Genomic DNA, 26,923 nt, shown 5'->3' with positions numbered 1-26,923 from the left:
CGCACAATGAAGAATAAGACGAAGAGGGCGCGTGCCGGCCGAGCAACGCGCTAGAATGTACAAGCCGACCACGATGATTATACACATGGCCTCGGCGATTAGCCTTGGCCGCGGTGTTGCAAGGCGCTCGGCCAGAGCTAATCTCAGAGGCAACGGTGCTGATTATTCTAAAGGATACTTAGTGCAGAGATTAAGCGCTTGAAAATGAATATAAACAGCCCGCACCTCTAAAAAATAGAGTCAGTAAAAGCTTCTGACTTTTGTCTTGCATGGGTGCACTTCTGCACTAAGTGGAACAACAAACGAATCAAAGAAGATGCCTCCGGTTTGAAGACACCATCCAACTTTGTCGACCGCCCTTGACGTGACGCCGCGTTCCGTCGTAACCAATGGAACGCAGCATGCAGTGAGGGATGGATTTGACCTTTACGTTCAAAGGGGGTGTCGCCAGAGCTCGGAAACGTTCCAAGTTTCGCCGAACTTGGGCCATCCTGCATAGCACCCATGAATATGTTGTGGTAATTTATTTTATGTTACCTGCAATCCATTTTTTTCTTTTATGCAATAAACCCCCACTGTAATGCCTATGAAGGCGCTGTGGGTAATTTATTAATTAAATAAATGAAATTTATTTTCTTTTTCGAGGCATCATGCGCGCGCGCACAAATGGTCGTTTATATCCGTTGCGGTGAGGTAGCCTTTGGTGTTTCCTAGTGTTTTTTTCTTTGAGAACAGTGCCATGGTCTGGCGCATCTGCACAGGTAATAGCGCCCAGACGTAGGCCTTTACGCGTCAATGGCTGCAAATGGACGGCAGGGTTGGCAGGGTTGTGCGGACAAAGTAAATCACACCGAACAACAAAAGAGAATGCTCCGATTTGTTGTTCTGTGAGCCTTAAATGTCGCAATAAAACAAACACTCCCCTCAACCATTTATAAAGCAATGAAAGTCATGTTTCCGCACCACACTTGTTCACACAAAAGAGAAGCACGAAGAGGGCGATAATTTGCATATCTGGGGTAGACCACCACATGTCCTGTTAATAAATGCTCGCAATATTAAGCGTCGCAATAAATTACGTGGTTAGAATACAAGTGATTTTCCACCATAGTACTTGAGCCTTCATTGCCTCTTCTGACGTTCAATCCTTCCTTTGAAATTTGTGCTCTCATCAATGTAGGAAGCGTCCCACTTAATGTAGTAGCCGTTTCGTAGATTATATCTAGAAACCTAGATTCTGTGAATGGGCTTCAACACGTTAGCTTAGCTTGTTCGCTGCGTAACATACGGAACATGACGGTGACGCTACACATGCTCCTCGACTGTGCATACAATTGCAATTCCAAATAAAAGCGCGAACATTGCATTCCTAGTAGTGTAGTGCCACGTGACATTTCGGAAAGGGCACGGCGTGGATGACTGACCAGCCGTGGTGAATTAGCGAGGCAAGGTAGAAAAGAGCGCTGTCAATCATCACACACCTGTAGATCAGCTGCGCAGCTTTGAAAATTTCTTGTGGATTGATGTTTGTTTCAGAGATGCATACAACATCCTCTATATAACCCATCTGCGATCTTCAGGTGGTCGAGGGCCTTATTAAAACTTTAAACTGGCCCAGATTAGTGAAGCGTCGCACGAAGATTAAGAAGCCCACCCCGTCGTTCGTACCTTTCACTTTGTGAATGATGCTGCAGTGATTAGATAAGTGAAAGAGCCGTCCAAAAAACTCAGGAGATGATTCAAATATTTGCATAGAGTAAGATCGGCTAAAAGAGGACAATCGCAGAAAACTCAGAATCTCTTAAAGGTAATACGATTGCCCTAGATCGCATCCCAGGGAAACTGGAGATGGGAATTCCATCCCATCCGCTGTCCAGCAGCATTTGTTGTACTCCGCCTCCTTAGATGACGCCGTTCTCCGGAAGCTGTGCAAGCACAGGCTGTCGTCCCTTTTAACATCGGAGTTGTTCTTGGTCCATCACTTGCCGTCCGGCGTCACGCTGAGCCAGGTCACGTGACAATAAGAGTGTAAAGGAGGCTATCACGCAGGAGGCCACGAAGGTCACACGACTAGGCATGACCAGCGCGCCGGAGGAGGAGCGGACCAATCAGAGAGTGAGAGCAATGTACGAGAGGCAGTGCCGACGTCGAGCAGCGAACCCCGAGCTTCGAGAGGAGGAGGCGGAAGCCGAGCGAGGAAGCCGCCAAGGTTCGAGAGAAGGAGACGGCGAAATTCACCGCTGCGAAACAACGAAACCCCACGAATCATAGCGAAATAGACGTACAGCATAGAAATAGCGAGAATCACAGCAAAACACCGAAGGATCTAAAGAAGCGGTGAAAGGCGGGCTAGTTGGTACATGTTTTTAAAGAAGGAATAAACAGCGCAGATACGAGACGAAACTAAAGAAACACACGAGGACCGGCGCTGACTTCCAACTGAAGGTTTATTGAAAGGAACCAGAATATATACATGAAAAACAAAACAAAAAAAGGCGTGAACAAAGATTAGGCAACGCTTTTCAATCATGGACGTGACGTCGGGTAGCGGATTTTGCTGTGTAATATATCAAGAGACTTCAACTGTGGGATAAATCAAGAGATTTTCAGCACCACGCTCGTGCACCTCGTCAGTAGAATTTCCGCCAACTATGTGAGTAGATGACGTGGGAAACCGGCAGTCTCTCAATTTGGCCTGAAAAGATGGGCTGAACCAGGTGTGCGCATGAACGAAATAATGCATTTCGCGTGGCGGACTTTTTACCGTCTTTGGATGAGCCGACCCAAAGGGCAACCTGCTCTTCTTTGAGCGGGGCGAATATTCCGAACAAATATGGTCAGGTCTAAAATGGGGTACAAGGCCAAGAAACCGTATGCTGTCATTCGAGGAGAGTCCATTGGTGAGCGTGAATGAATCCAGGGTTAGTTCAAGCGCTCGGATGATGCTTTGTGCATGCTCCTGGTACTCCTGCGGTTTGGACGTAAGCATCACTAGAAAATCGTCCACGTACCGGCATACGCGAAGCTCTTTTGAGCTGTCTAAGTGCTCAGAAAGTGCACGGTCACGCTGCACCAACAGGAGGCCACTAAGAACCGGTTGCAAGCAGGAGCCGATGCATACGCCTGTTTCTTTATCATAGTAGGTACCTTCGTACGCCACAAGACTCGTCGTGATAGTCCATCGCGGCGGGGCTGGCTTGCAGATGCTGGGTGACGAAAACCTTAAATTCAAACTAAAATATCTTTTACGCGTTTCCCGACACAGGTGTGTCGAGAGCGTTGATACTGCATAGCCAAGAAACGAAGAATCTTCATTCAAATCATGTCAGTACTCTTTTAAGCGTAGAAATAGCCCCCGGGCCAGCTAACAAACTAGAACAAGTCGGTAGCGTTAAATGACCCCTTTGAAAAATGAGTCCCCATGGCGAGTGTAAAATTCGTACGCTTCTTCTGCGACGCATCCCACACTAGCGAGACTGGGGTCTTCAATTGAACGACGTAAAAATGGCAGTGCGCCCTCAAATGCCTTTGCATGCCAGTGCTTGTCTGCTAACCACGTAATGACTGCGAGAATGCCGCTGCAGTCACAAGAGGCGAGCACCTACCTTCGCGGCGGCTGCTTTTCCAATCTTCGTGCATCCGATCGGAAAACACACGAATCTAGGCCGAAGGTAATCACCCGCTCCGTCGCGCTCTTCTTCAGTGTGAACCTAAGTAGGCCTGAAACGGTCCATTTAATTTGCTTCGAAAACCTTGAGGCGAACGTTAATTTTATTTCGACCATGCGTCATCCTCACCTGGCCAGTTTTTGTCGTACACTAGACTATATGCGCGTATGTCTGTCTTTGAAAGCGCGACCCTACCAGAATGCAACTGCGACTTGCCCAGTAAGCAACATTCTTCAGAATCCGAATCATGTTTATTGTGACGATTACAATTGTTACTGGATGTTAATACACAGAAGAAGCAGCCCAAGTCAAAGACACAGCAGTTCCTACATATAGTACAGTAAGGACTGCATAAGTGACATAATAACAGAATAGAAAGTGCGAAAATGAAAAGCATATATATACGAAGCGCCGTGGGATGGTGTCAATAAACATTATTGGAACAGTATAAGGATTAATAAATGTATCGGGAATAAATTGGAATACGCATGCAAGACCACATAAAGTAACTGCAGAGTTATCTACCTTCTCCTTGTCACGTAACACAGCAATCTGTGCGGCCAATAGTCGGTTAAATATTTTGCCCTTTGTTAGGCAGACTTGCTTTTGTGCGCGCTCGCTCTGTACGTGCGACCGCAGTGGCTTTAAACTATAGTTAAAGAAAAATATATGTATATTTTCTTTACAGGCAATCAAGGAGACGCTCGATGTGTCTTGGGGACTGTACGCAACCAGGCTCCGAATGGGCATTTGTGTACCGGATCAATGTTCACCGCCCGAGATCGCCAGGATGCTCCAGGCAGGTGCGTATCATGGTAATCTGCTGCTTGATAGAAGTCGCATGGCTGATTTTCTATCAACGGTCGCAACCTCGGCGTTCGACCATCAACTTTTCTTTTGAAAAGTTTGGGGCATTTGGGAATATGAGCAAATGTTATGATCGAGATAGCACCTGTATTGACACTGGAGGCGCATTTTTGCCACAGTCGTCACCGTCATGTCCCGTATAAAGTCCAAATCGATAACAAGCCCCGCATGGCGTATGTTCTATGTGTGAGCGAAAGCTTACGGAGGCTGCATACAAGTGGGGCTCAAGCAGAGTTGAAGCGCGAAGGCCGGCTCAGTCACAAGCGTTCCAGACCTCGACAGTCATCCAGCGACAGAGAGCACGAAAATTGCCTGGAGCGGCCATATTGCCTTAGGCCAGAGTTTCGCAGAGTTACACGAGATCACATCTTAAAAATTGCTAGCCGATTTGTTGCTATGACATTCGTTTGTATCGCGCTAAAACTACTCAACATGTTTAACTTGATTGCTTCGCCCTTGCTACGAAACTGACTTTGTTCATGTTGTCGTTACAATAAAATGAAAAAAAAAAATCACTAAAACAGTGAGTTCTATTTTGTAGCAAAAATCGTGGCAAAAATACATGGACATGAAGGACGGGGCATGTTCGAACTTCTATCTGATATATTCAGGAAGCCCTGCGCCGCAATTATTATCAGGTACATGCATCTGCAAACAGTAATTCGTACAAGCTGGAGATTAAAAGAGCACCAGTAGGGTGTAAAAAACATCAGTCTAACATAATCACAAACCACATTGAGACTTACGATCATCGCATAGACTGGCATAACGCTCCGATAATCACCATAGGAAACACCATCTGTTCCACTTTTCCTGGGATTTCTTTTGATACAGACGACTCCTGATAAACTTGGCGTGAGAAAAGAAAAATGTCATTGGTCGATTCGCGCTCGTTGCGGCAAATGTTGACTTATAAATACGTAATGTGCGGCTTCTTGCCCCCTTCTGTTGAACAAGGAACACGTAGGTATTCCGAAACCTTATTTTTGCAAGTTGAACGTGGTCTGTGAGCGCATTTGTTTTCTTTCTATCTAGCAACCGGAGGAAGAAAGGTTTCACGCATCACGCGAAGCACTCAGCAAGGCTTTTAGGGTTTTAGACAGCCCTAGATTACAGTGAACAAAGATAGCTCACGTTAGCCACCAGAACAACAGCCAGATCTTTGCGACAAGGCTGGTCAACGATGAGCCTACAGCCGTGTTTCTTGCATGCGAATAGACACGGTACATTCCATTGACGTCGTGTCATTCATTTATTGTCGTGCATGTTCCCACCTAAAGGAACGACTGCAGAGAAATCTATATTTTAGAGATGTATTTTGTCTTTCTCCTGATAATAATCGGTAGGGCACTTTAACAAATTTGTGGGTTTCGAAAGTGTTTCTTGTAATCATATACATTATATACAGGCGCTGCGCCCCTCTAATGATTTCCATGTTAAATAAAATGTCAAGCTCTCAAACACATGACATGGAAATAATGAAACCCACGACATATGATGTCATTCATGCAAAGACGTGTCATTCGTAGTTAGACCTGTACGCCGCCACTACTCCGCACCGCCGCCGCCGCCTATCTTGCTCTCGCCACTCTGCGCCGCCGCCCTAGTCCAAAGAGTAAATCACGACGTCGCCGCCGCCGCGCAATAATTGCGGCGCGCCGCCGTTTCTCTCTTCTTTTAAACCGAACGGGGGATCGGAACTAAAATACATCACATCACGTAACGTTGTATATTTCTCTCCTTCAGAAGTCTCACGAGTATAGCATGACCTCAACGGTGCGGCGTCCTCCAGCATCAAAGGGGGACGTCCCAACTCGTTGGATAGTACATTCTTGGAGTCTTGGACCAATTACACCAGGTGTCTCAAAGACGCGGCCCGCGGACCTTTCGCTAGCGGCCCGACCCACACATGACTGTCTTCGTCCCATACTTTTATTTCTCAATAAGTATGTTAATCAGCTACACAGATGGTATTGCCCGCAAGCACCCCATCCGGTAACCATGCGTTCAAACATAACCGTGGAACAAAAATTATGTATCATAATTGGCGTCCATGCACTACAGGTTTCCAGATTTCAGTCATTCTGGAGATCGATATGCATCTTATATTACCCTGTCCCGCATTTGCATACGCAGCGGGCTTTGGTGATCAAGAATCATAAATTCCTCGGATTTAAGTGCGCGACCATTGGTGACCATAGACGACTAACTCTTTCCGAGAGGCTGTGCTTCTCGACGCGACCAGGTCCGTCGAGCTCTGCTGACTTTTCTGGACCGAACGGATCTCGCCACCCGTTTAAAGACGTTTTTTTTTTTTGGTTTTTCGTGTTTTTACTTATTTTTGTCTAAGTATTCGTCATTTCTTTTTCATTACTGCCCTATCTTTGTCTCCTCCTTTCTTCCTCTCCCATATTTCTTCCCTCCTCCGTTTATAGATTCTTTTTTTGTTTTTCGTGTTTTCACTAATATTTGTCCAAGTCTTCGTCATTTCTTTTTCATTACTTTCCTATTTTTCTCTCCTCCTATCTTCCTTTCCTCTATCTCTTCCCTCCTCCGTTGATAGACTTTTATTTTTCGTCTTTTTCCTTAATTTTGTCCAAGCCTCCATGATTTATTTTTCATCACTTTCCTATCTTTATCTCCTCCTCTTCCTTTCCCCTATCTCTTCTCTCCTCCGTTTATAGACTTTTTGTTTTTCGGGTTTTTACTTATTTTTGTCCAAGTCTTCATCGTTTATTTTTCATTACTTTCCTACCTTTCTCTCATCCTAATTTCCTTTCCGCTGTCTTTTCCCTCCTCCGTGTGTAGACTTTTTTTGGTTTTCGTGTTTTTACTAAATTTTGTCCAAGTCTTCGTCATTTCTTTTTCATTACTTTCCTATCATTATCTCCTCCTAACTTCCTTTCCGCTATCTTTTCCCTCCTCCCCGAAGCAGGCGTTGCGCTTCGCTATGTGGCAGTTCTCTCCCTCTGTGTCCTTGTGTATGCAAATCAAGTAATAATAATAATAATAATAATAATAATAATAATAATAATAATAATAATAATAATAATAATAATAATATAATAATAATAACAACAACAACAACAACAACAACAACAACAACAACAATAATAATAATAATAATAATAATAATAATAATAATAATAATAATAATAATAATAATAATAATAATAATGTGCTTCTTGAATCCTGACGTGTAATCCCCTTCAGAAATGACCCATGTATGAGTTAAATAGGAAATTCCTGCTTTCAAGGGGCAACGCTAGCTGACATTTCGTTCAAGAACCCCCACCCCGCTTTACTTCCCGCTTTTACCTTCTTCACCGTATCGACCCATCGGCAGGCTCAATTTCATGACTTCAGCCCGCTAACTGAGGTGAGTTTGAGACCTCTGCTGTAATGTATATCACGGCATACATTACAGGCGTGACATAATATTGATTACCAATGGGGGGGGGGGGGGGGTGAAGCGCAAAACGGACGAAGTGGACGAGGGCTGACAAACAACCGGCGCTTGTTTCAACTGAGGTTCATTGCGGAAACACGCAAGGAAAATATACATGAGGAAAGACTGACGGTGACACGTTATCAAGATAAAAAAATGAAACTAAGGTTGAGATGTGAAATGACAGACAGAGACAAATTACAACGAAGTTGAAGGAAACGGCGAGATTAGACATGGTGGCATGATCATGGTGGCCACCTCATGCGCCGACCAGTGCCTTCCAAAGACATTTCTTTTGTGCTGAAGGTCACAGATGGCTTGCTCACGCAAGAGCCTCATCCCGTTTCATCTGCGCAGTTTCCACGATCACGAGGGTGTGGTCGTCCCGGTGCTGCATGACAACGGAGGTCTCCTGAAATTCTGGCTGGCAGCCGCACGTACTACAATGGATTGCTGAAAAACCATCTTTTTTTGTTTCTAACGTTGCTGGCGTGCCCCCGAAGGCGGTCATTGAGGCACCTGCCTTTCTGACCAACATAGCAGGCGCCACAAGAAAGAGGAATCCTATAGACGACGCCGCGCACGCAATCCACATAACGGCTTCCGTGCCTTACTCTGCACCCCTGCTGCGGCTTCACGACGGGACTACTCCTTTTTGAGGGCAATGCCAGCTTGTGCGGTGCCGAAAACACGACACGAACGCCCGCCTACTGCCCAATTTTCTTTATTCGGTGGGACAACTTGGGACAATTGATGCTTGAAAGGAACAACCGCGACCTTGTCACGCCTTTCTACGTTTTCTTCGCCACCAACAACTGCTGACCTGACGTTGCCCTTCCTCGCTTTGCGAGTCATCAAAAGAGACCAGTAGCGTCTCTGGGCAGCCCCACGACTTAAGGTGGGACACTTGAGCTTTGAAGCTAATTTCGATGGCGTAGTGACATGACTTGTCTAGGGCGTTCGAGAAGCACACGAGTGCTTCTAACCACTTTACTGTGGCAGGATCTGTAAGGTAACAGACGCTTGCGCCCCGCCACGCTGGTCTAGTGGTTATGGCGCTCGAGTGCTGGCCCGAAGGTCGCGGGATCGAGTCCCGGCCGCGGTAGCTGCATTTTCGATGGAGCCGAATATGTTTGAGGCCCGTGTACTTAGATTTAGGTGCACGTTAAAGAACCCCAGGTGGTCGAAATTTCCGGAGCCCTCCACTACGGCCTCTCATAATCATATCGTGGTTTTGGGACGTTAAACCCCAGATATTATTATTATTGGCCGAGGCTTGTGTGCGCGAGGATCGCACCGCCAACACGCGTGATCAGTGAAAAAAAAAAACAGTTTAAGGTCAAGAAACCGGAGAGAGTTCTTGTTTGGCATCTAGTGAGTCAGACAAAGGGTCGAAAGGCAAGTTTCAAAGGAGGCGAGAGTGTTGAGGGCGGCGGACACACCATCGAGAACAACTAGAAAGTCGTCGACATATCTGGAAATTTTAACTACACACGTCTCGGCAAAATTCTCAGAAAGAACCTTATCTAGAAAGAGCGTGAGCTTGGGCATGTTGGTAATCCGTCTTAACACCTATAGCGCACTGAAGGGACAGGAACACAAACAAACGACGTGGACGCAGCGCTAATCTATCTATATTGGCCAGAAAAAGACCACTCAATAGGGACGCGATGCAGGAACCAATAGATACACCTTTGTTTTGCAAAAGAACACGCTGGTTTCACTCTTCATAGGTCGAAGTAAGATATAAAGGAAGAGAAAGAAAAGACGACGCGCTGACGCCGGTTTTCTGCTGAAATTCCAACTACCCGAAATTCTCAGTATTTTCCATGACGCACTCAAGCAATTCTTTGCGTGGAAGACAATAGTATAAGTCTTTTATGTCTATTGAGGACGCTATTATTTCGCGATGCCCGTTGGCTTTTGAAAAATCAATAACCTCGAAGGAGTTCTTCCCCAAAAACGGGTCATCGACACTTCGCAGTTGTAGCTTGTCCTGTAGGTACAGAGCTAGCATCTTCTGCCACGAATCCATTTCAGAGACAAAACGGCATGTCCATCTTATGTGTTTTAGCGGAAAAGAAGATTTAGAGACCAAGCTTTTTGCTTTTCCCGATGCGTTGTGCAACGTTTGCAAGGTGCCTCCCCTGCACATTTCTTTTGCCTTGGATCTAACTTTTGCTAAGTTTAAATTGGCACAATCATGGAAGGCAGAGCTGACGGGACCATTGGCGTTTTCAAAGAACAAGTGATACGGGAGTACAGCAAAGCCACCCTCCTTTTCAGGAGGCACTTCATTTAAGCCATCGCCTTTCAAATAGCTCACGACCCTCTTTACTGGGGGTTCCTTGCACGCAAGTTTGTGTCGCTGAAGCGCATCCAACCCTTCTGAAATGCACCTGTCAGATTTGTCAACGAATGCGCAACCAGAAGCACGATGTACCATGCATAGCGATCCCGGTGGAGAGCACTTTTTGTCCTCGGCAAACATTGGTTTGCCGAGACACAGGGTTGTCCGAGGTACAGGGTTCGCTGAACGTCTGTCGTTTGTCAGCCCTCGTCCTGTTCGTCCGTTTTGCGCTTCACCCTCCATTGGTAACCATGTTTCACCAACCAGCCCAAACATCCGCCCTAATAATATTGACGTCATGATTTCACATTCATGTTCTACGTACATTGATATCTGCCAATTTTCATATATACTAAGTCACCGAGGCGACCAGAGAACGCGAAGACGTAGGTGGCTTGTTAGCTAGCTAGCTAGATAGATAGATAGATAGATAGATAGATAGATAGATAGATAGATAGATAGATAGATAGATAGATAGATAGATAGATAGATAGATAGATAGATAGATAGATAGATAGATAGATAGATAGATAGTATCTCTGCCTCACGAAGAAATTCTTTTATAATATTGTTTACACAGTTGTCGCGAAAGGCTCATTGTTAAAGAGGGATAAATACGGAACGCTAACGCACTGCTTCCCCTTCGGCCATGACGAACTAATTGGTGCAGTGTATTACGGGGTCATATCGGCAGGATGAAACTTGACAAATATGCAAACTTTCCAGTTGTTGATATAGAATAGAGGCAAATGCATATGCTGCTCTCAGAAGGGTCGCTTGTCATTATTAATACCGCCGTTTCTTCTTTATAGTGTCTGCAAAGTTTCTCCTTAGTACCACTCTACTCAGCTGTGAAGTTCGAGAGGTTGCGACGTTGAACAACTCGCAAATTGCGTCAATGTAAGTACCGTGTCGATATCATTGTTCCTTCGTTAAACTATATTAGACCAAGCACACACCTCTCATGTGATACCGTACATATTCCGAATTAGTTCAAAGATACACGTTTCATTTCTGCACCAAGCATAAGGACAGCGCCGGTAAAATAAACCGCCACGGTTATGCTCGAATGCTGACCCGAAGGTCGCGGGCTTAAATTGCGGCGGCCGCATTTCGATGGAGGCGAATTGCTAGAGGTCCGTGCACTTAGATTTAGGTGTATGTTAAAGAACTCCATGTGGTCGAAATTTTCGGAGCCCTCTACTGCTGCGTCCCTCACAGTGATATTCGGGACGTAAAACCACAACAATTATTATTATTAGCGCTAGTTAAACCACTGCACGCTGTCTGAAAACTTTATGAGTAATTGAAGACGCCGTTTCGCAGTGCATCACTCGGGCACCTGTGCCGCGCGTGTCGTGCAGTCTGGTGGCTGTCTGCATCACTCCTCAATAGTTGTGCCACTATCGAACAGATGGCGCAGCATGTCAAGAGTAGCCGCTGACCAACGAAGACATCCCCTCTTAATCCGCTGGCGCTTTCGGTCGCTGTTCTCTGCTTCAGTCATATTATGTCTCGTTAAATTGCTTGGTTAAACTGTTCTATTACGTCAGACCGGAATTTGCCGTGACAAGGAAGTAACGAAATTTGCACGAAGGCGCGTCGCGGTCGTATCTTTTCGTAAAAAGTGGCGAGTCATCTCACTTTTGCGTGAGCGGATCGCCTTACCTTTACGTGTGGTGCTTAGAGCTTATCTGTTTCTTTCGAGCTGTGCGCAAGAAAACTCCAATATGAACCTTTTCTTACTCCGTGAAACATAAAACTCAAGGGCAGCCACTGCGGCGCTTCTTTTTGCAGGCAGGCGAAAGAGTTTTTAGTAACAATGTGTTTGGGTTTTACGTCCCAAAATCTCAATATTATTATGAGGGACGCCGTAGTGGAGGGTTCCGGAAATTTCGACCATCTGGTGTTCTTTAACGTGCATCTAAATGTTACACGCGCATCAAGCATTTCGCCGCCGTAGAAATGCAGCCGCCACGGCCATGCTCAGATCCCGCGACCTGGAAAGTCAGCAGTCGAGCACAGTAACCGCTAGACCACTGTGGCGGGTCCGCAATAGCGTTTCGCGCCTGTTTATATTTTAAAGGGGTCATGAACCACTTTGCCAAGTAATCATCAAATGACCTCAGTATCCGAGTTTATTGCCTCGCAAATCGATCACCGCCAAAATTTTGCCAAGAACGAGCTAAGTTACCGGGGTTTGTTGCGCGCTTCAAACACTTCCTCTCTTTTCTCGTCCCGACGAGCCAAGGCCTCCGCACGCCGGTGTGACGTCACGCTAGTGAGATGGGCCGGCAAGTCGGCTTCGACGCGCGTAGGTTCGTCGCGCTTGCAGGGTGTCCCTTTGCGCGTCGCGGTTACTATGGCTTCGGAAAATTAACGCTGTCCTTAGAATAAGATCAACCACCGTCTATGCTTCGGTTCCAAAGCAAGGCATGTATAAATGGCGCAAAAAATAACTGGAACCCGCCGGTTCCCCGCAGTCAACGCCATCATAAAAAGCAACTCTTTCTTACACTTTTCCTGGATTAATTGTCCAGAGACATTGTTTTATATGTATCCTAACATCGCCACTCTTATTGTCCTTGCGATGTTTGATTGAGGCTAGGAAAGCAGGCTGTGTGCTACTTAGTCACTTTAGTCGTGGACTGAAACAAAGAAAGAAAGAAAGAAAGAAAGAAAGAAAGAAAGAAAGAAAGAAAGGAAGAAAGAAAGAAAGAAAGAAAGAAAAAAAGAAAGAAAGAAAGAAAGAGCAAAGCAGCATATTCCTTACCAACCCCGCGACCATTGTATCGGACATAAAAAAAGCGGTGAAGAAAAGCAAGCAGAGCCAAAAAATCGGAACCGAAAGAACTTTTGAAGATTCTCTAAGATGCGAGCATATATTAAAGACGATGGTCTTTCTTGGAGAACATAAACGCAGAAACTTTGGTCTGTCTTTCTGTCTTGAAAAAATCCGTAAACAGGGGGTGGGTGCTCGAGCCGACGTTTCGACAAGTGGACTTGTCTTCTTCAGGGCTGGAACTTCTTCCTGCCGCTTTTTGTCTGTCTGTCTGTCACCCGATTTAACCACCCGGCCAAAGTTTAACCACTTGCTGAACGTCCAGAGAGAGAGGGAGAGAGAGAGAGATATGGAAGGAGAGAAAGGCAGGGAGGTTAACCAGAATTGTAGCATCTGGTTTGCTACCCTACACTAAGGGGAGGGGGAAAGGGAAGGAAAGATGGAAAGGAAAGCCAAGCCATGTTGAACTGGTAGAGGGGTTCGTACTTGTGAACATTATCGATCAAAAAGCAAATATTACGCATATCTGAGCGCAACGTCAATACGTAAGTGTTAGGTGGTGTGTTCCTATAGTAAAAAATATATAGATACGCAATTCTAAACACCGTGGTATTTGTTAGGCTAGTTAGGCTGCGCTGAAACTGCTAGTGTTTTGGGGCTGCGCTGAAAATGCGACGCTACGAACCAGATGCGGCGAATCAACATAGAGAAGGAGGAGGACTCATGTAGTAGGGCCGGCAGAAGACTATCGCCTTTCGACGACATTTGCAGCGAAGCTCACAGATACGCGGCCAATTTTCTTTTTAATGTAGGTCCTCCCTCAGCCGCATTTTCTTATGAAAGCGCCTCAGATTAATGGCGCCGTCCACGAGAAAGCTCGCGCGCTCGGTGGGCTGAAGTACGCGAAATTATTTGAGGAGTTATCTTCGCGCAATTCAAATAACTTAAACCATACGAGCTAACTTATGTTCTCTTGCAGCAATTCCGTGAAAAGGTAGCCTCTGTAATCAGCAGTTTGCTCGCAGTGCGAGAATGTCCAGTACACGGGACCACTAGGATCCAATTGGCGCGCATCGTGCTAAATATGGAGGGGAAGAAAGCTAGGAGGGAGCGTCACGTCTCGAAGCCCAGTAGGAAAAAATGAAAACAGGAGTATGCTGGGAATTGCACGTGGAGGGAGCGGCGTCGGAGGAGGTTGGCTTGTGGACGATACGCGCGCACGCTCCTCATTTTTTTTTTTTTTTGCATGAGCCCAGCAAGAAAGAAACAATTTTTTTTTCTTTTTCTCGGGTCAAAACAAACTGTTGTGTTTTCTAAGACAATTAACTTTCTAACAGGACCAAAAGCATCATTCTTTCATGAAAGAAAGCAGAGTGTGTGTACCCATATTTGAAACAAATGAATCCAGTATACTGGACATGGTTCTCCCGTGTAAACTGCTGTACTTAGCGTCTCCTATATTTTTTTGCATGCATTTCAATAGCCTCTTAAGTAGAAATATTCATTAAAAAATTTTGTTTTACCCTGCAAAAAAACTCGGGACGGAAAGGCATACAGCAGGCAAAGAAAGTATACTCTAATCACGAGTGGTAAAAACTGCATTGTCTACAAACAGTTTCGAGTATAAATTTATGCTTCCCACTTTTGCATTGTGTACAACAGCCCTTGCTAGACACAGGAATACCGAGGTTCATTTTACTGGTGCACATTTTATCACACTAGCGTCACGCACAAATGATTCTCGCAGAGCAAGTTCGTGCTACGCGTAGAAACTAACTAAACTGTCACGTCTACAGTTATACGCGCAGCTAAGCTGGAAAAAAAAATCGTCACAGTTTGCAGCCTCGGGCCACTCTGCTTATACCTGTAGGAAATCGTTTGCTGTATGAATTGAGCTAATGTGCTGCTTGCAATTATTCTGTTGGCGGCGATTTCAAGAAAAGGAAGCGCGTGTAAAAGTACAAGGTCTAGAGAGCACTGAATGTTTACTTCAGACCCCATTGAAGGAAAATTGAAAACACGTACACTGCCGTATTTCGGCTGCATGCTTTTCAACCATGCTTGCTGTTGGGGATAACACTGACGGATAATCAAGCACCGAATTTTTTTCCTGTAGCGCACGTCCTTCACGCTTGTAAAGCTCTTCATGCTCTTTGTGATCTTGCACAGGCAGTTGAAGTGCCTTTTCGAGTTCCTCAGCTTCTCGGCGACCACTTTCCCTTCGGGCCCTCACGTGCAGCTGTCTCCCGACGAGGGGTGTACGCAGGGCAGTCTGGTGAAATGCCTGGTATGGCGCCAGGCTTTACCCCTTTCAGCTTAATGGACACTGCGTGTGCATCCTGCGTGTGTGTATGTGCGTTTCTTTTTTCTCTCTCCCTCTCTCTCTCTACACCCTCTTTCTTGCCCCTATTTCCCCCCTCCCCAGTGCTGGGTAGCAAACCAGATGCTAATATCTGGTTAACCTCCCGGCCTTCCTTTTTTCACCTCTCTCTCTCTCTCTCTCGATCACACTTCCGGGGCTTCTGACATACCTCAAAAGAAAATCGCCCCGCTGTTATATAGTGACAGAAAACAAAGAGGAACAACAAAATTATCAGTGAGACGAGTTGACTAATATCCAGGAAAAATACAGGGGTCACAGAAAGGTGGAAGAGGGCAAATGAAAAATGACGCAAGAAACTGGCGTCAGCCAACATTTCGAATGGTTGAAGTGGGAGGAAATGCTTTTTCGCAACTGGTTCGCTCAGTAATTTTGCAAATATTTTCTGGAAAAACTGAGTCATGTCTAAAACAAAGCATTTTAAGGTAACATGCTGCGTGGCAGCCCTCCGTTGGCTAAAATTACGCCCCTTTTTTTGTTCTTGTTATGTTTTTGCAATTTACGCTAGCCCTACGCTAGACAACCTCAAAAAACTGGTAGGCTTCACACTATCCATGGGAGAAAGTGTGCTCTTGTATAACTACGCGAAACTGCAGTAAAAGCATTTTTCAAAAAACTGTGCAGTCATGCAAATATATAAAACCGTGTTAACCCATATATGCCCAGTGTCCGACATATAGGACGCTTCTTTGATGCACTCTAACATTGCTATTTCTTTAGCTAATGACTAGCGCCAGCTACAGCACATCAAGCAGGCCTCATTCTCAAAGTGTGCAAGCCTAGACATTGCTTGCTTTTCATGCTGCCACGTGCCGACCGCTTTCTCCAGGCAAACGCGTGCTTTGTGTGAAAGACGCCATGGAGAGGAAGGAGTGCACGTGAAATGCCGACCGCTTTCCCTCCGGGCAAACGCGTGCTTTGTATGAAGGACGTCATGGGGAGGAAGAAGTGCAATGTCCGTGTGCACGTGAAATGTTTCAAGGCTTACCACACCCGCACATAGCACCCCTAATGCCCAGTGTCCTATATTTATAGCACGGCTTGAAAAACAGTGTTGCGTTTACCTGGCAGTAAATAAAGAACTTGTGCTTTCTTTTGAGGGTATAAGTACACGTTTTGTGAAAAAAATATTTGTTTTGTCATTTTTCCTTAGTTTGGGCATATATGGGTTATGTCGTCATTGATTTTGGGGAATTTTATGTATACATCGATTAGCAGCTTTGTGCAAAAAATGGCAAACGTTTCGGGGTGATTATCATCACCCTTTCCTCTCCGCATAGATGAAACTCGGAGGCAAACTTCCTGGTCGTCGCGATTCGCTTTAAGAAATTGCGGCGATCGTGTAAACAGACGGCCGATGGAATAAACATCAAATCCACGGCCAAAAATACATGCGCGACATATCTCCATACAGCAAATTACGTACCAGTGTTTTTTTGTTGGCACCAAGTTCTCTCTTGAGACGGCTTTCGTCCTTGCGTCCCTCTGCGAAGGAACTGAGGAAACCTGACCACAGGGCATATCGGCTCACTAGGGTAGTTGGATCTGCAGTTAGGCGCGGAGCAGCATCCAGACATCTTGAAACGTTCTTGCTGGCAAATTGTTAACAACTTATTCAGGATTCAACGGTGGGACCAAAGCACTCAATCACGGTGTCTTGCTCAGAACATATGTACACATCCAACGCAAACTGATCCGCTTGTCTTCAGCTGTGTTCTGCCCAGCGACGTCACGACTCTTCGTGCATCGTCGCCCCTCCCATCTGAATGTTTGTGGGCCTTATCTTATTCCCATGTGGTGCTGGATGGGCGCCCTGGAAGAAACACAGGGAGGGATGACACGAGGTCGTTAGCGCACGTGATAGAACGCTCTCTGTCGTTGTGAATCCTGCGCGCGAGTGGGAGCAGAGTACGATACATGGACCGGCACGTGACTGCACCCCGTGACGCATCTGATCCAAACGCAGCTTTGGATTTGCGGCCGCAGGATAAGCCTAAACTTCCCGCGCATTTTTTGCCAAGTTGACGAACCGTGTTCTCAGCTCAGTAACTATGCAAAGTATCCAAATATGCATACATCATTTCCTTCCAAATTTCGCGCCCTTTTAACTTTAGCAGATTCGTCAAAGCCTGCACAGCATTGCGATTGTGGGTAAATGTTTCCACAAGGACCTAAATTCTGACTTAATTTGCATACTTGAAAATTTATAACACACATACCGCGAAGTGCATATTTTCAATTCTGGCATCGTAGTTCTCCACAGTCATGTAGATCGCAAGAGAAAAAATTGGCAACGTATCTGCGTGCTTCGCTGCAAATGTCGTCGAAAGACGATAGTCTTCTGCCGGCCGTACTACATGAGTTCTGGTCTCATCCGCGCCACCCGTGATGCTGTTCTCCTACCATTTCCGTCCTGGCATGATAAATGCAATGGAGGTTTCTTTGATCAGATTTCATTTTACCGAATTATTTCATCAAGCGGCCATTTATGTTTTGCCTTGCCTCAAACAGCGCCTCATCTATGTTGAATCGGCCGCATCTAGCTGGCAGTGATAAAACAGAGGAGGTGCTGCGTGAGATATGGACGCCATCTGGCAGTGGCGTCGCGAAACATGAGCTTGTGCAGAACCCAGGGCCACTGCCAGGTGGCAGGACCATATCGTTGGCAGAGGGCTTTTTCGTGCATAGCGTCGCATTTTCAGCGCAGCCTAAGAAACACTAGGGCCCTTAGAATTACGTATCTATGTATTTTCTAGTAAAGGAACACACCACCTAATACTTACGTATTGATATAGAGCCTTAGATATGTGTAATATTTGCTTTTTGATCGTCAATGTTCACAAGTATGAACGCAGCTACCAGATCAAGATGGTTGGGCGTTACGCAAGTGCTTAAACTTTGGGCGGGTGGTTGAATCGTGTGACAGACAGACAGACAGACAGACAGACCAAAATTTCTGCGTCAAAGTATCCCGAGAAAGACTATCGTCTTAAAAAAATGCGGCACATCCCACGCATTGTGGGAATCACTAACATGCGAAGTAGCCAGCGAGTCCATGCGGGATTTTTCAAAGCATTTCTTAGCGAACCCAGTTCACTTTGAGCGTTTCTATCTACGTATCGAGCCACCTAGGTCTCGTGATCGCCTCCTTAACTTGGTGTAGACCAAAGTTGGCATGGGAGAGTAAGAGGATTTGCCGAATATAACTGTCTGGTCATGACATGAGTGACTTGAAAATCCTGTCCCGTACGTCGTCAAGCCCGTTTCTCCAGACACGTGTGGCATATACGCGTTTACGACGGGCCGCGGTATACGGGTATGCGCCACAGGTTAGTGACAGTTTATAATATACCCAAGAAGTCGAGAACAGAAATTGGTAATTTAAATGCGAGATCGTTAAAAAAAACCGACATCGGCAGCGCTGACCTGACGAATCCAAAGAATAAAATTTAGGATCCCAACAGGAATCCAACCAAGCATTCTGCGTGGCAGTCAGCTATTCTACCACAGAGCCGTGCCAGGTCTAGAAACTGCTTTGGAAAAACACCCTATGCAGGCGTAATGTCGGTGCAACGTCCATTGTCGTTGCAGTGTTGGCTATCTAAATTTATAACTATGCAATGAACATTACATATGCACTCCTACGATACATGCGTCATGTCAGGTTAACGTCTGTGGTTCCAGTGTTGGCTCGGATTTTACTGCAGTCTAATAAACGTTACATTTGTATTCCTATGATTCAGCAACCTATATTCAAGCATTGCTGTGCCCGATTACGCTAACGAAAGTTACGTATGATGTTCACATCATCTTACCGTAAAGTGCACTTCGTTTCGATAATACTGGCGTATGTGCTCTAACGTGAGTGCTGACGTTACGTCAGACCATAAGTTACCCTTTAAACGCCAGTGTTCTTAATGCGCCTGGTAAGCCCACGATGTGCACACAACTACTACACTTACAAAAACACGTCGATCCACCTCGTAACGCTTGGCTCAAAGCAAAAAAAAAAAAAAGATACAGCACAGAACTACTTGCTGACTGCTTCGCATGAAACCGATTCCCACAAGGCCTGGGATCTGCGAATTTTTCCTTTGAGCCAAGCGTTACGAGCTGTATCGCCGTCCTCGTGTAAATTGATGTGTACATATCGTGGGCTTACCAGGCACGCCGAGTAGAATGGCATGTAAGGCATCATTCACACAGCCGTCAAACGCTCCGTCGCCTCACCGTCACGGCACGACTGTTCGTCAGGCGAGAGGATTTCCTAGATCAGTGGTTCTCGGCCATGGATGTTTCAACGGACCCGTGTTGCCCGATGGAAGTGAAGGGAAGAGGGACCCATTTCAGTGAGAGAAACAGAGAAACGGGGGGGGGGGTGATAAATTAACACAATGTGCAGCGTGAAACAGCCACCTTTTATTTCTCTTTGGCAAAGAATGGTCAAAGTGATACGCCAATTCGATCTCAACAGCTCATCAAAAGTTGTGCGGTGAGCAGCCACATTCAACCTATTTCTAGCCATGCTTGCTCTTCAAATATGGAAACAGAAAAAGTATGCTGGCGTGCATACGTCATAAAAAACTGCAACAAAAAGGTTTACTAGTAGAGCCATCTCATACTGAAGGGGAAACATAAGTGAGCTCCGCCGCAATGCCAGAACGTTATGCCGTGAAGCATACCAAAATCAAAAGGGGCCGCTCGCTATACGCAGTGTTAAGTCAGTTTTACGTACTTCTCGCAAAACCCTAGGAAATGTCTGAAATCACCGCGTAAAACGTGGCTGGCTGGTACGTATATGCAGATTATATACAAATGCTGAATGATATCAGAAAATCACGCAGTAATTTTAATTGTAAATGTATGCGTGCGCAGAAATACAATACCAACAGCGCATATCAAGAGCCGGAACGCTGTTTTTCGAGAGATGCAATTTGTAAAGCCTAAACATCTACGTGATTGGATAAAGAGCAGATACTTGTCTGACATAAATGGCACAACCCATAATTAAGAATATCTGTCAATCACCTGCTCTCTTTAATTATCATTTTAGGGGCAGACCACATTTGTACGACACGATGCTTGTGGTTCAAGGTGCGACGTTATGATGCATGCAAGCTCTACGCCAACTCCAAATGACATTGTTTGGCGTTTTTTCTTGCGTTGAGGAAAACGAGCATCTCTTGCCACGGACACCGCAACTGTCGTGCTCTAAGCAGACATGTACCAAAATTATTCCAAAGCTCCAGCTTTGCATTCAGGAAAGGGCAGGCCATATGACATCCCCCGTGAAAGTTCTCATAACTCTGTGTACATATTTGTACGCTGCATAATAAAGGCACATAAAGAAGTATGAAAGATTAGGCGTGCACAGAAAGAAGCACTAAAGGAAGAGCCACACTTCCGTTTCTAGGCGACACTTGGCTGGGCCGATCATGCGCGTAGCGACTGGTCCAGAATGTGTCGCAGAAAAAAGATTAAAGAAAAAATTCGGCAGATCCCAGGCCTTGTGGTAATCGGTTTGATGCAGAGCAGTCAACAAGTAGTTCTATGCTGCAACTTTTTTTTGGCTTTGAGCCAAGCGTTACGAGGTGGATCTACGTGTTTTTGTAAGTGAAGTAGTTGTGTGCAGGTCGTGGGCTTACCAGGCACGTTCACAACACTGGCGTTTAAAGGGTAACTTATGGTCTGACGTAATGCCAGCACTCGCTTTAGAGCACATACGCCAGTATTATCGAAACGAAGTGCATTTTACGGTGCCATGATGTGAATATTATACGTAACTTTCGTTAGCGTAATCCTCCGGGGTCGAGCAATGTTTGAATAAGGTTGCTGAATCATAGGAATACAAATGTAATGTTTATTAGACTGCTATAAAAGCCGAGGCAACACTGGAACATACGTTAACCTGACATGACGCATGTATCATAGGAGTACATATATAATGCTCATTGCATGTTTATAAAATTAGATAGATAGATAGATAGATAGATAGATAGATAGATAGATAGATAGATAGATAGATAGATAGATAGATAGATAGATAGATAGATAGATAGATAGATAGATAGATAGATAGAAACGCTCAAAGTGCATGGGGTTGACTAAGAAATGCTTTGCATTTAAAAAAAATTACACCATCTCCCACTAAGCATTACTGCCATGAAGAATTCACTAGAACTGCTGTCTCTTGCCTCTCGTCGAACGCTTTTCCGCCTCTGTCTGTTTCACAAAATTTATCATTATATTCCAACTCTTCGCGGCTCATTTATTCTTCCGCCTTCTTACGTATCAACTAGAATTGATCATTCTAACAAAGTCGGTGTTATGTCATGTCTAACCAAAACATGCAGTGATTCATTTATCCCCAGAACATCTGTAGACTGGAACCGCCTTCCCGGATCTGTGGCCATCATGACCGATCATCACTTGTTTCGTTCTGCACTAGCTATCATTGTATAACGAACACACCAACTTACCTGCTCTCTTTTACACAACGTTTATATTTTAGCTAACATTATATGAGTAAAGAAAATCATGTTTCACCCCCCTCCATAATGCCTTTGGCCCGGAGGGTATTACGAAATAAAAAAATAATAATAAATAAGAAAGGAAACTATGTGGGGATGCGAAGCAGCGCATGGGTCGACTTAAGTTGCGTGATTGCTGAGAGAGTGCAAGGGAGAGAGGCCACAGCGTCTTACTCAGTCCCTTACAAAGGCCTGAACGCGCTAGCGCGTGCCAGCGCGTTCTGACTAGGATACAACGCGTTGGTTCATCGCGCGTCTGCAGAATCTAGTTCCCCGACGCCATCACATGATTGCTGAGAGTGTAAGGGGGAGAGGCCACAGCGTCTTACCCAGCGCCTTACACAGGCCCCAACACGCTAGCGCGTGCCAGCACGCATGGTTCAAAGGGGGAGAGGCCTCAGGGGGGAGAGGCCTCAGCGCCTTACCCAGCCCCTTACATAGGCGCGAACGCGCTAGCGCGTGCCAGCACACATGATTCCCGAGCGGACGGTCGCCAATGGAAGGACGGACACAGCACCCAGCAAAAGCTGCTTCGCATCTAAAATGCACATACCCTTTGTTAGGCGACACCTGGGTTGGTGAAACACGGGTAGAGCTGTTATACTGAGTGGAGCCCCCTGCAAATAATAGGTGATCAGACTCGTGCTTCTCAAGTATACTCACGTGTGCGGCTTACCATAACTGCTGGCACTATGCGCATAAACAGGACGATGAAACCCAGAGGGAAGCGAAAAAACAAAAAATTCACAGCATATCCACGGAGTGAATGATGATGAGTGGGCGAAGCTGCGGAGGTTCATCGGCAAACCGTGAATCTTCCGTGAATTCTGCCCAGTACATCATCACCGACGTGAGATCGGGCGCGTTTATACTAAAGGTTCGATGAGTTATGACGACTTGCAGCTCACTTTAATTTTACATGTACGCTGTGAATTTTCATTGTTTAGAAAACCATTGCTTTAGAAAACATCTGGCGTCTTTCGTTAAGCAGCTGGCGTCTTTTCGTTTTGCTTTAGAAACATCTGGCGTTCTTTCGTTTTGCTTTTACAAAACATCTGGCGTCTTTCGTTGGTTTATTTCATCAATCAACGGCGTTTTGAAGAAAATTTTTATTGTTTAATCACGCACAGGAGAAATCTCACCAGGCACTACCTTGGAGGTAAAGAATGGCTGCTAATGGGAATGAGAGACAGAAGAAGTCGGCTTTTAGCTAACGCTGCGAATTTTTTATTGTTCAACCACGCACAGGAAAAATCTCCCACCGGCACCACCTTGGAGGTCAAAGCGTAAGACTGGTTACGCACTACGACTACGACTACGAGGGACGAACGGGTGCCGCCTTAAGGAGCTTCGCCCCTAAAAGAGGGGGATTGTCAGTCCTTTACTTTTGTCTCTCGGGTTGTGCGTAGAATGTCTGCCATTCTGTAATGCTACTAACTCACTGAAACCACTAACCCATACGTGCGCTATGTATAACAATACACGAGCAACTCCTCCGGCTTTCTCCTCTGCTGAAACCCAAATGCGCTTTCTTTATTTTGTTCAGGAGATATTATGCGTTTTAATGGTTGAACAGGTAACTGTTTCAAAAACGGAAAGCTCTGCCCACAATATCACACGTAATTGCCGTCTAAAACTATAAGTTTTTTTTTTTTACTTTTTTTTGCGTGGGTGCAAAACACAAAACTGATAGTGATAACAGTTTTTTCATTACCGGGGCAATGTTCGATTTTCCTGAGCATGCGCTGTAGAACACGACTTGTGAAGGCGTACAAGACGGTGTACCTAAATGAAAGGTTACGCTAAAGAAAACTTCCAAAAAGAGAACCAAATCAAGCATTGTACAAAACTGCTGTGCATAAGGAATTGTCTGAAAAAAAAAAAACATGCACCCTTGAGAAAGAATTCATCTTTTATTGCATTGACACCTTGTAAGCAGAAGACGTCAAAATTAGCGTGATAGTCATTAATACACATAAACTTGATTACCATTAAGAACATTGATTCAGGAACTTGTCTAGCTGATAGAACGCCGCCGGTATTCACAGCATTTCTTCTTGCTTTCACCTGTGGTTAGTACAAATTTGCAGAAGCAGGTGGTCAGGATCTGCAGTCAAACCCTATCTTGCTGCAGGCATCATGTTTCTTCAGTCAATCTGTCAGTTGCTGGTTCCGCAATCTCCTTGCTGGACAGTGGATCCTAAAAGAAGAGAAACATTATGTTACACTATCGCAACGGTTACTGCCACACTGCACACAAATGCTGATAACATGCAATGTGCGACACATACTAACCTCCCCCTTCCCCCCCTTTTCTTTTGGGGGGGGGGAGTTAAGTATGTGTCTCACATTGCATTGCACTTGACTAATACATAAGCGCTCCCAAAATCTAGTATCCTGTGCAATACGTTTATCGGAAAACAAAAATTCTGAATTGAAAACGAACGTTAATACCACATGTAATTTACTTCTGTTTAGCACAACAGTCAGCAATACAATAATGTAAGTGACGGTTTACAAGCAGAAAGACGACACCAGGTGACAAGAAACAGAAATGTTACAATTAACATTTTTCAGTGACCATATTGAGCATTTCACGTGGAGCTTGAATATGTTCGTACCTAGTTGTTTTCCTGTAGGGGCATATTCCACTTGGCAGTTTGTAACCTCGGCTGCACCGAGTTTAAGGAATATCGGCGTCTGCAAGTTTCCAAGCTGTCTGATAGTAGATCCTCACAGCATGCCTTCGGCGTGATGTATGCTGTAAACAGTTTCAACGCAAAGCACTGAATATGGCAAAAAAATTTATTTGTGCTGTCTACGTACCTATAAACATTCCGGCTTTGACAGTTACATCACATGTATGCCGATTCATCTTTTCAAACCACAATGACACGTTGCTTTCACCCTAGAACAGAACAAGAACAAAAAAAAGTTATCTTATTACCAGAGAACAGATTCTTATCTGTAAAGAACTAAGAACATCGAGAGATATACCAACCACGCCGACCATGTCCCCCTTTGGACTCCTGCTTTGCACGATTGCTGGCATTCATGCCATCCGAAAAATCGTTAAGCCACAGCGTGTCGCTTATTGCGGAACGTATAATTCTCAGCTGCGCCGTTTTGATAACGACGCAGAGAAAATACTGCTGATAACAATGCATTGCGTAAAAACATGACATAATTTATTTTTCTGGTGTGGCATACTTTTCTTCTTCTTCTGGCACGACGCACTTGGGACATAAACTAGTAGTGGGTAGTCTGCTGTGGAGAAAGAAGAAGTAGTTGGAACAATGGCGGAGATACAATAATAAACCGCGCTGTGTTTTCGGAACCGCGTTTCAGTGTGCTATATTTATTGGTGACCCGGACTACGAACGCGACCTTCCATGGAGCAGCGTGAGCATCTCGACGGCCTCAGCCCTGGTACCGCTGCCACTGCACCTGGCCATGTACCCTCTTCCGGCGTTGTTGGAGGTACTACTACCATAACGCTACCACAGCTGTGGCTTGCCGATCCCTCCTTATGGTTCATTCAAGTCGAGAACAAGTTCCGCATTGATCGCATCACGTCAGAAGTTCGCAAGCATGAGCTCCTCGTTGAAGCGTTGCCGCCACAGGCAATGGCCGAAATACGCGACATCCTCGTGGGCCCGCCTGCTGACACTCCATATACGACAGTCAAACAGGCTCTTCTTCACCGACTCGTTCCGCCTAAGCATCGGCGCATTCAGCAACTTCTGTGCAACGAAGAGCTCGGGGACCGCCGTCCCACACAGTTTCTACGTCACCTGCAGCACCTGCTTGGGGACCAGCCGGACGGCTTAGAAACATCCATACTACGTGAGTTGTTTCTACAGCGTCTTCCACCTACCGTGCGAATGGCTCTTGTCCCAGCTCAGGATAAGACGCTGTCGGAGCTGGCAGAAATGGCCGATGACATGATGGACGTTGCTCCGGCAGTCATAAACGCTGCCCACACCTCTCCGATTTCTGAAGCAGATTCCCTTCGAGAAACGGTAAAAGATCTCGCAGCTGAAGTCGCTAACTTGCGTCTGCAATTGCTGAGCATTCATAACTCTTCATCAATGGATCAATGGTGCATGGGCTCCAATTTCCTTCTTCTCCCGCAAGTTACGCGACACTGAGCGCCGATACAGTACTTTCGGACGGGAGCTCCTCGCAGCCTACCTTGCGGTGAAGCATTTCAGGTACTTCCTTGAAGGGCGACAATTTGCCATTCTTACCGACCACAAGCCACTTGTTTCGGCTTTACGTTCCTGCAGTGCCACGCACACTCCTAGAGAACTTCGGCATCTTGCTTTCATTGCCGAATTCACCACAGACATACGTTATGTAAAAGGCAGTTTTAACAGTGCAGCGGACGCTCTCAGTCGTATTACCATCAATGCCACGACAGGCACCACCGACCTTTCATTGTCTTCGCTCGCGGAGGCACAGGCATTAGACGATGAGCTTCCACGACTCCGATACTCTACTTCCCTCCGACTGGAACAAGTCAACTTTCCCGACGACGACGTTACGCTCTGGTGCGATGTTTCACACAACTGCACTCGTATCTATGTTCCTTCACAGCTGCGTCGTGCTGTTTTTGACACCCTCCACTCCATCTGCCATCCAGGCGTAAGAGCTACGCAACACCTGGTCACTGAACGCTATGTCTGGCCGCGCATACGCGCTAACATTCGTGACTGGGTTCGCACTTGCACAGCGTGGCAGCGTATCAAGGTACAACGGCACACCAAGCCTCCATGGGGAAAATTCCCTCTCCCTGATGCACGTTTCGACACCATTCATTTGGACATTGTCGGGCCTTTACCTCCATGTCGGGGAAATACGTATTTGCTTACGTGTATTGACAGGTACACTAGGTG

The 26,923-nt window shown here is 45.7% G+C and overlaps 1 protein-coding gene across 1 annotated transcript in view; it reads left to right on the top strand.

Annotated features, from left to right (window-relative positions):
• Positions 1-26,923, top strand: part of LOC125757195 (nose resistant to fluoxetine protein 6-like) — a 252,488-nt gene that overhangs the window by 89,995 nt on the left and 135,570 nt on the right. The window contains exons 3-4 of the mRNA XM_049412547.1: positions 4,357-4,471; positions 11,146-11,233. Coding sequence (XP_049268504.1) covers positions 4,357-4,471; positions 11,146-11,233 — 203 coding nt within the window. The remainder of the gene's footprint in view (positions 1-4,356; positions 4,472-11,145; positions 11,234-26,923) is intronic.

The sequence above is a fragment of the Rhipicephalus sanguineus genome, chromosome 1, assembly GCF_013339695.2.
Source record: "Rhipicephalus sanguineus isolate Rsan-2018 chromosome 1, BIME_Rsan_1.4, whole genome shotgun sequence".
Lineage (NCBI taxonomy): Eukaryota > Metazoa > Arthropoda > Arachnida > Ixodida > Ixodidae > Rhipicephalus > Rhipicephalus sanguineus.
Note: the sequence above shows the minus strand (reverse complement) of the source record. Positions and strands in the feature narration are given on the sequence as shown.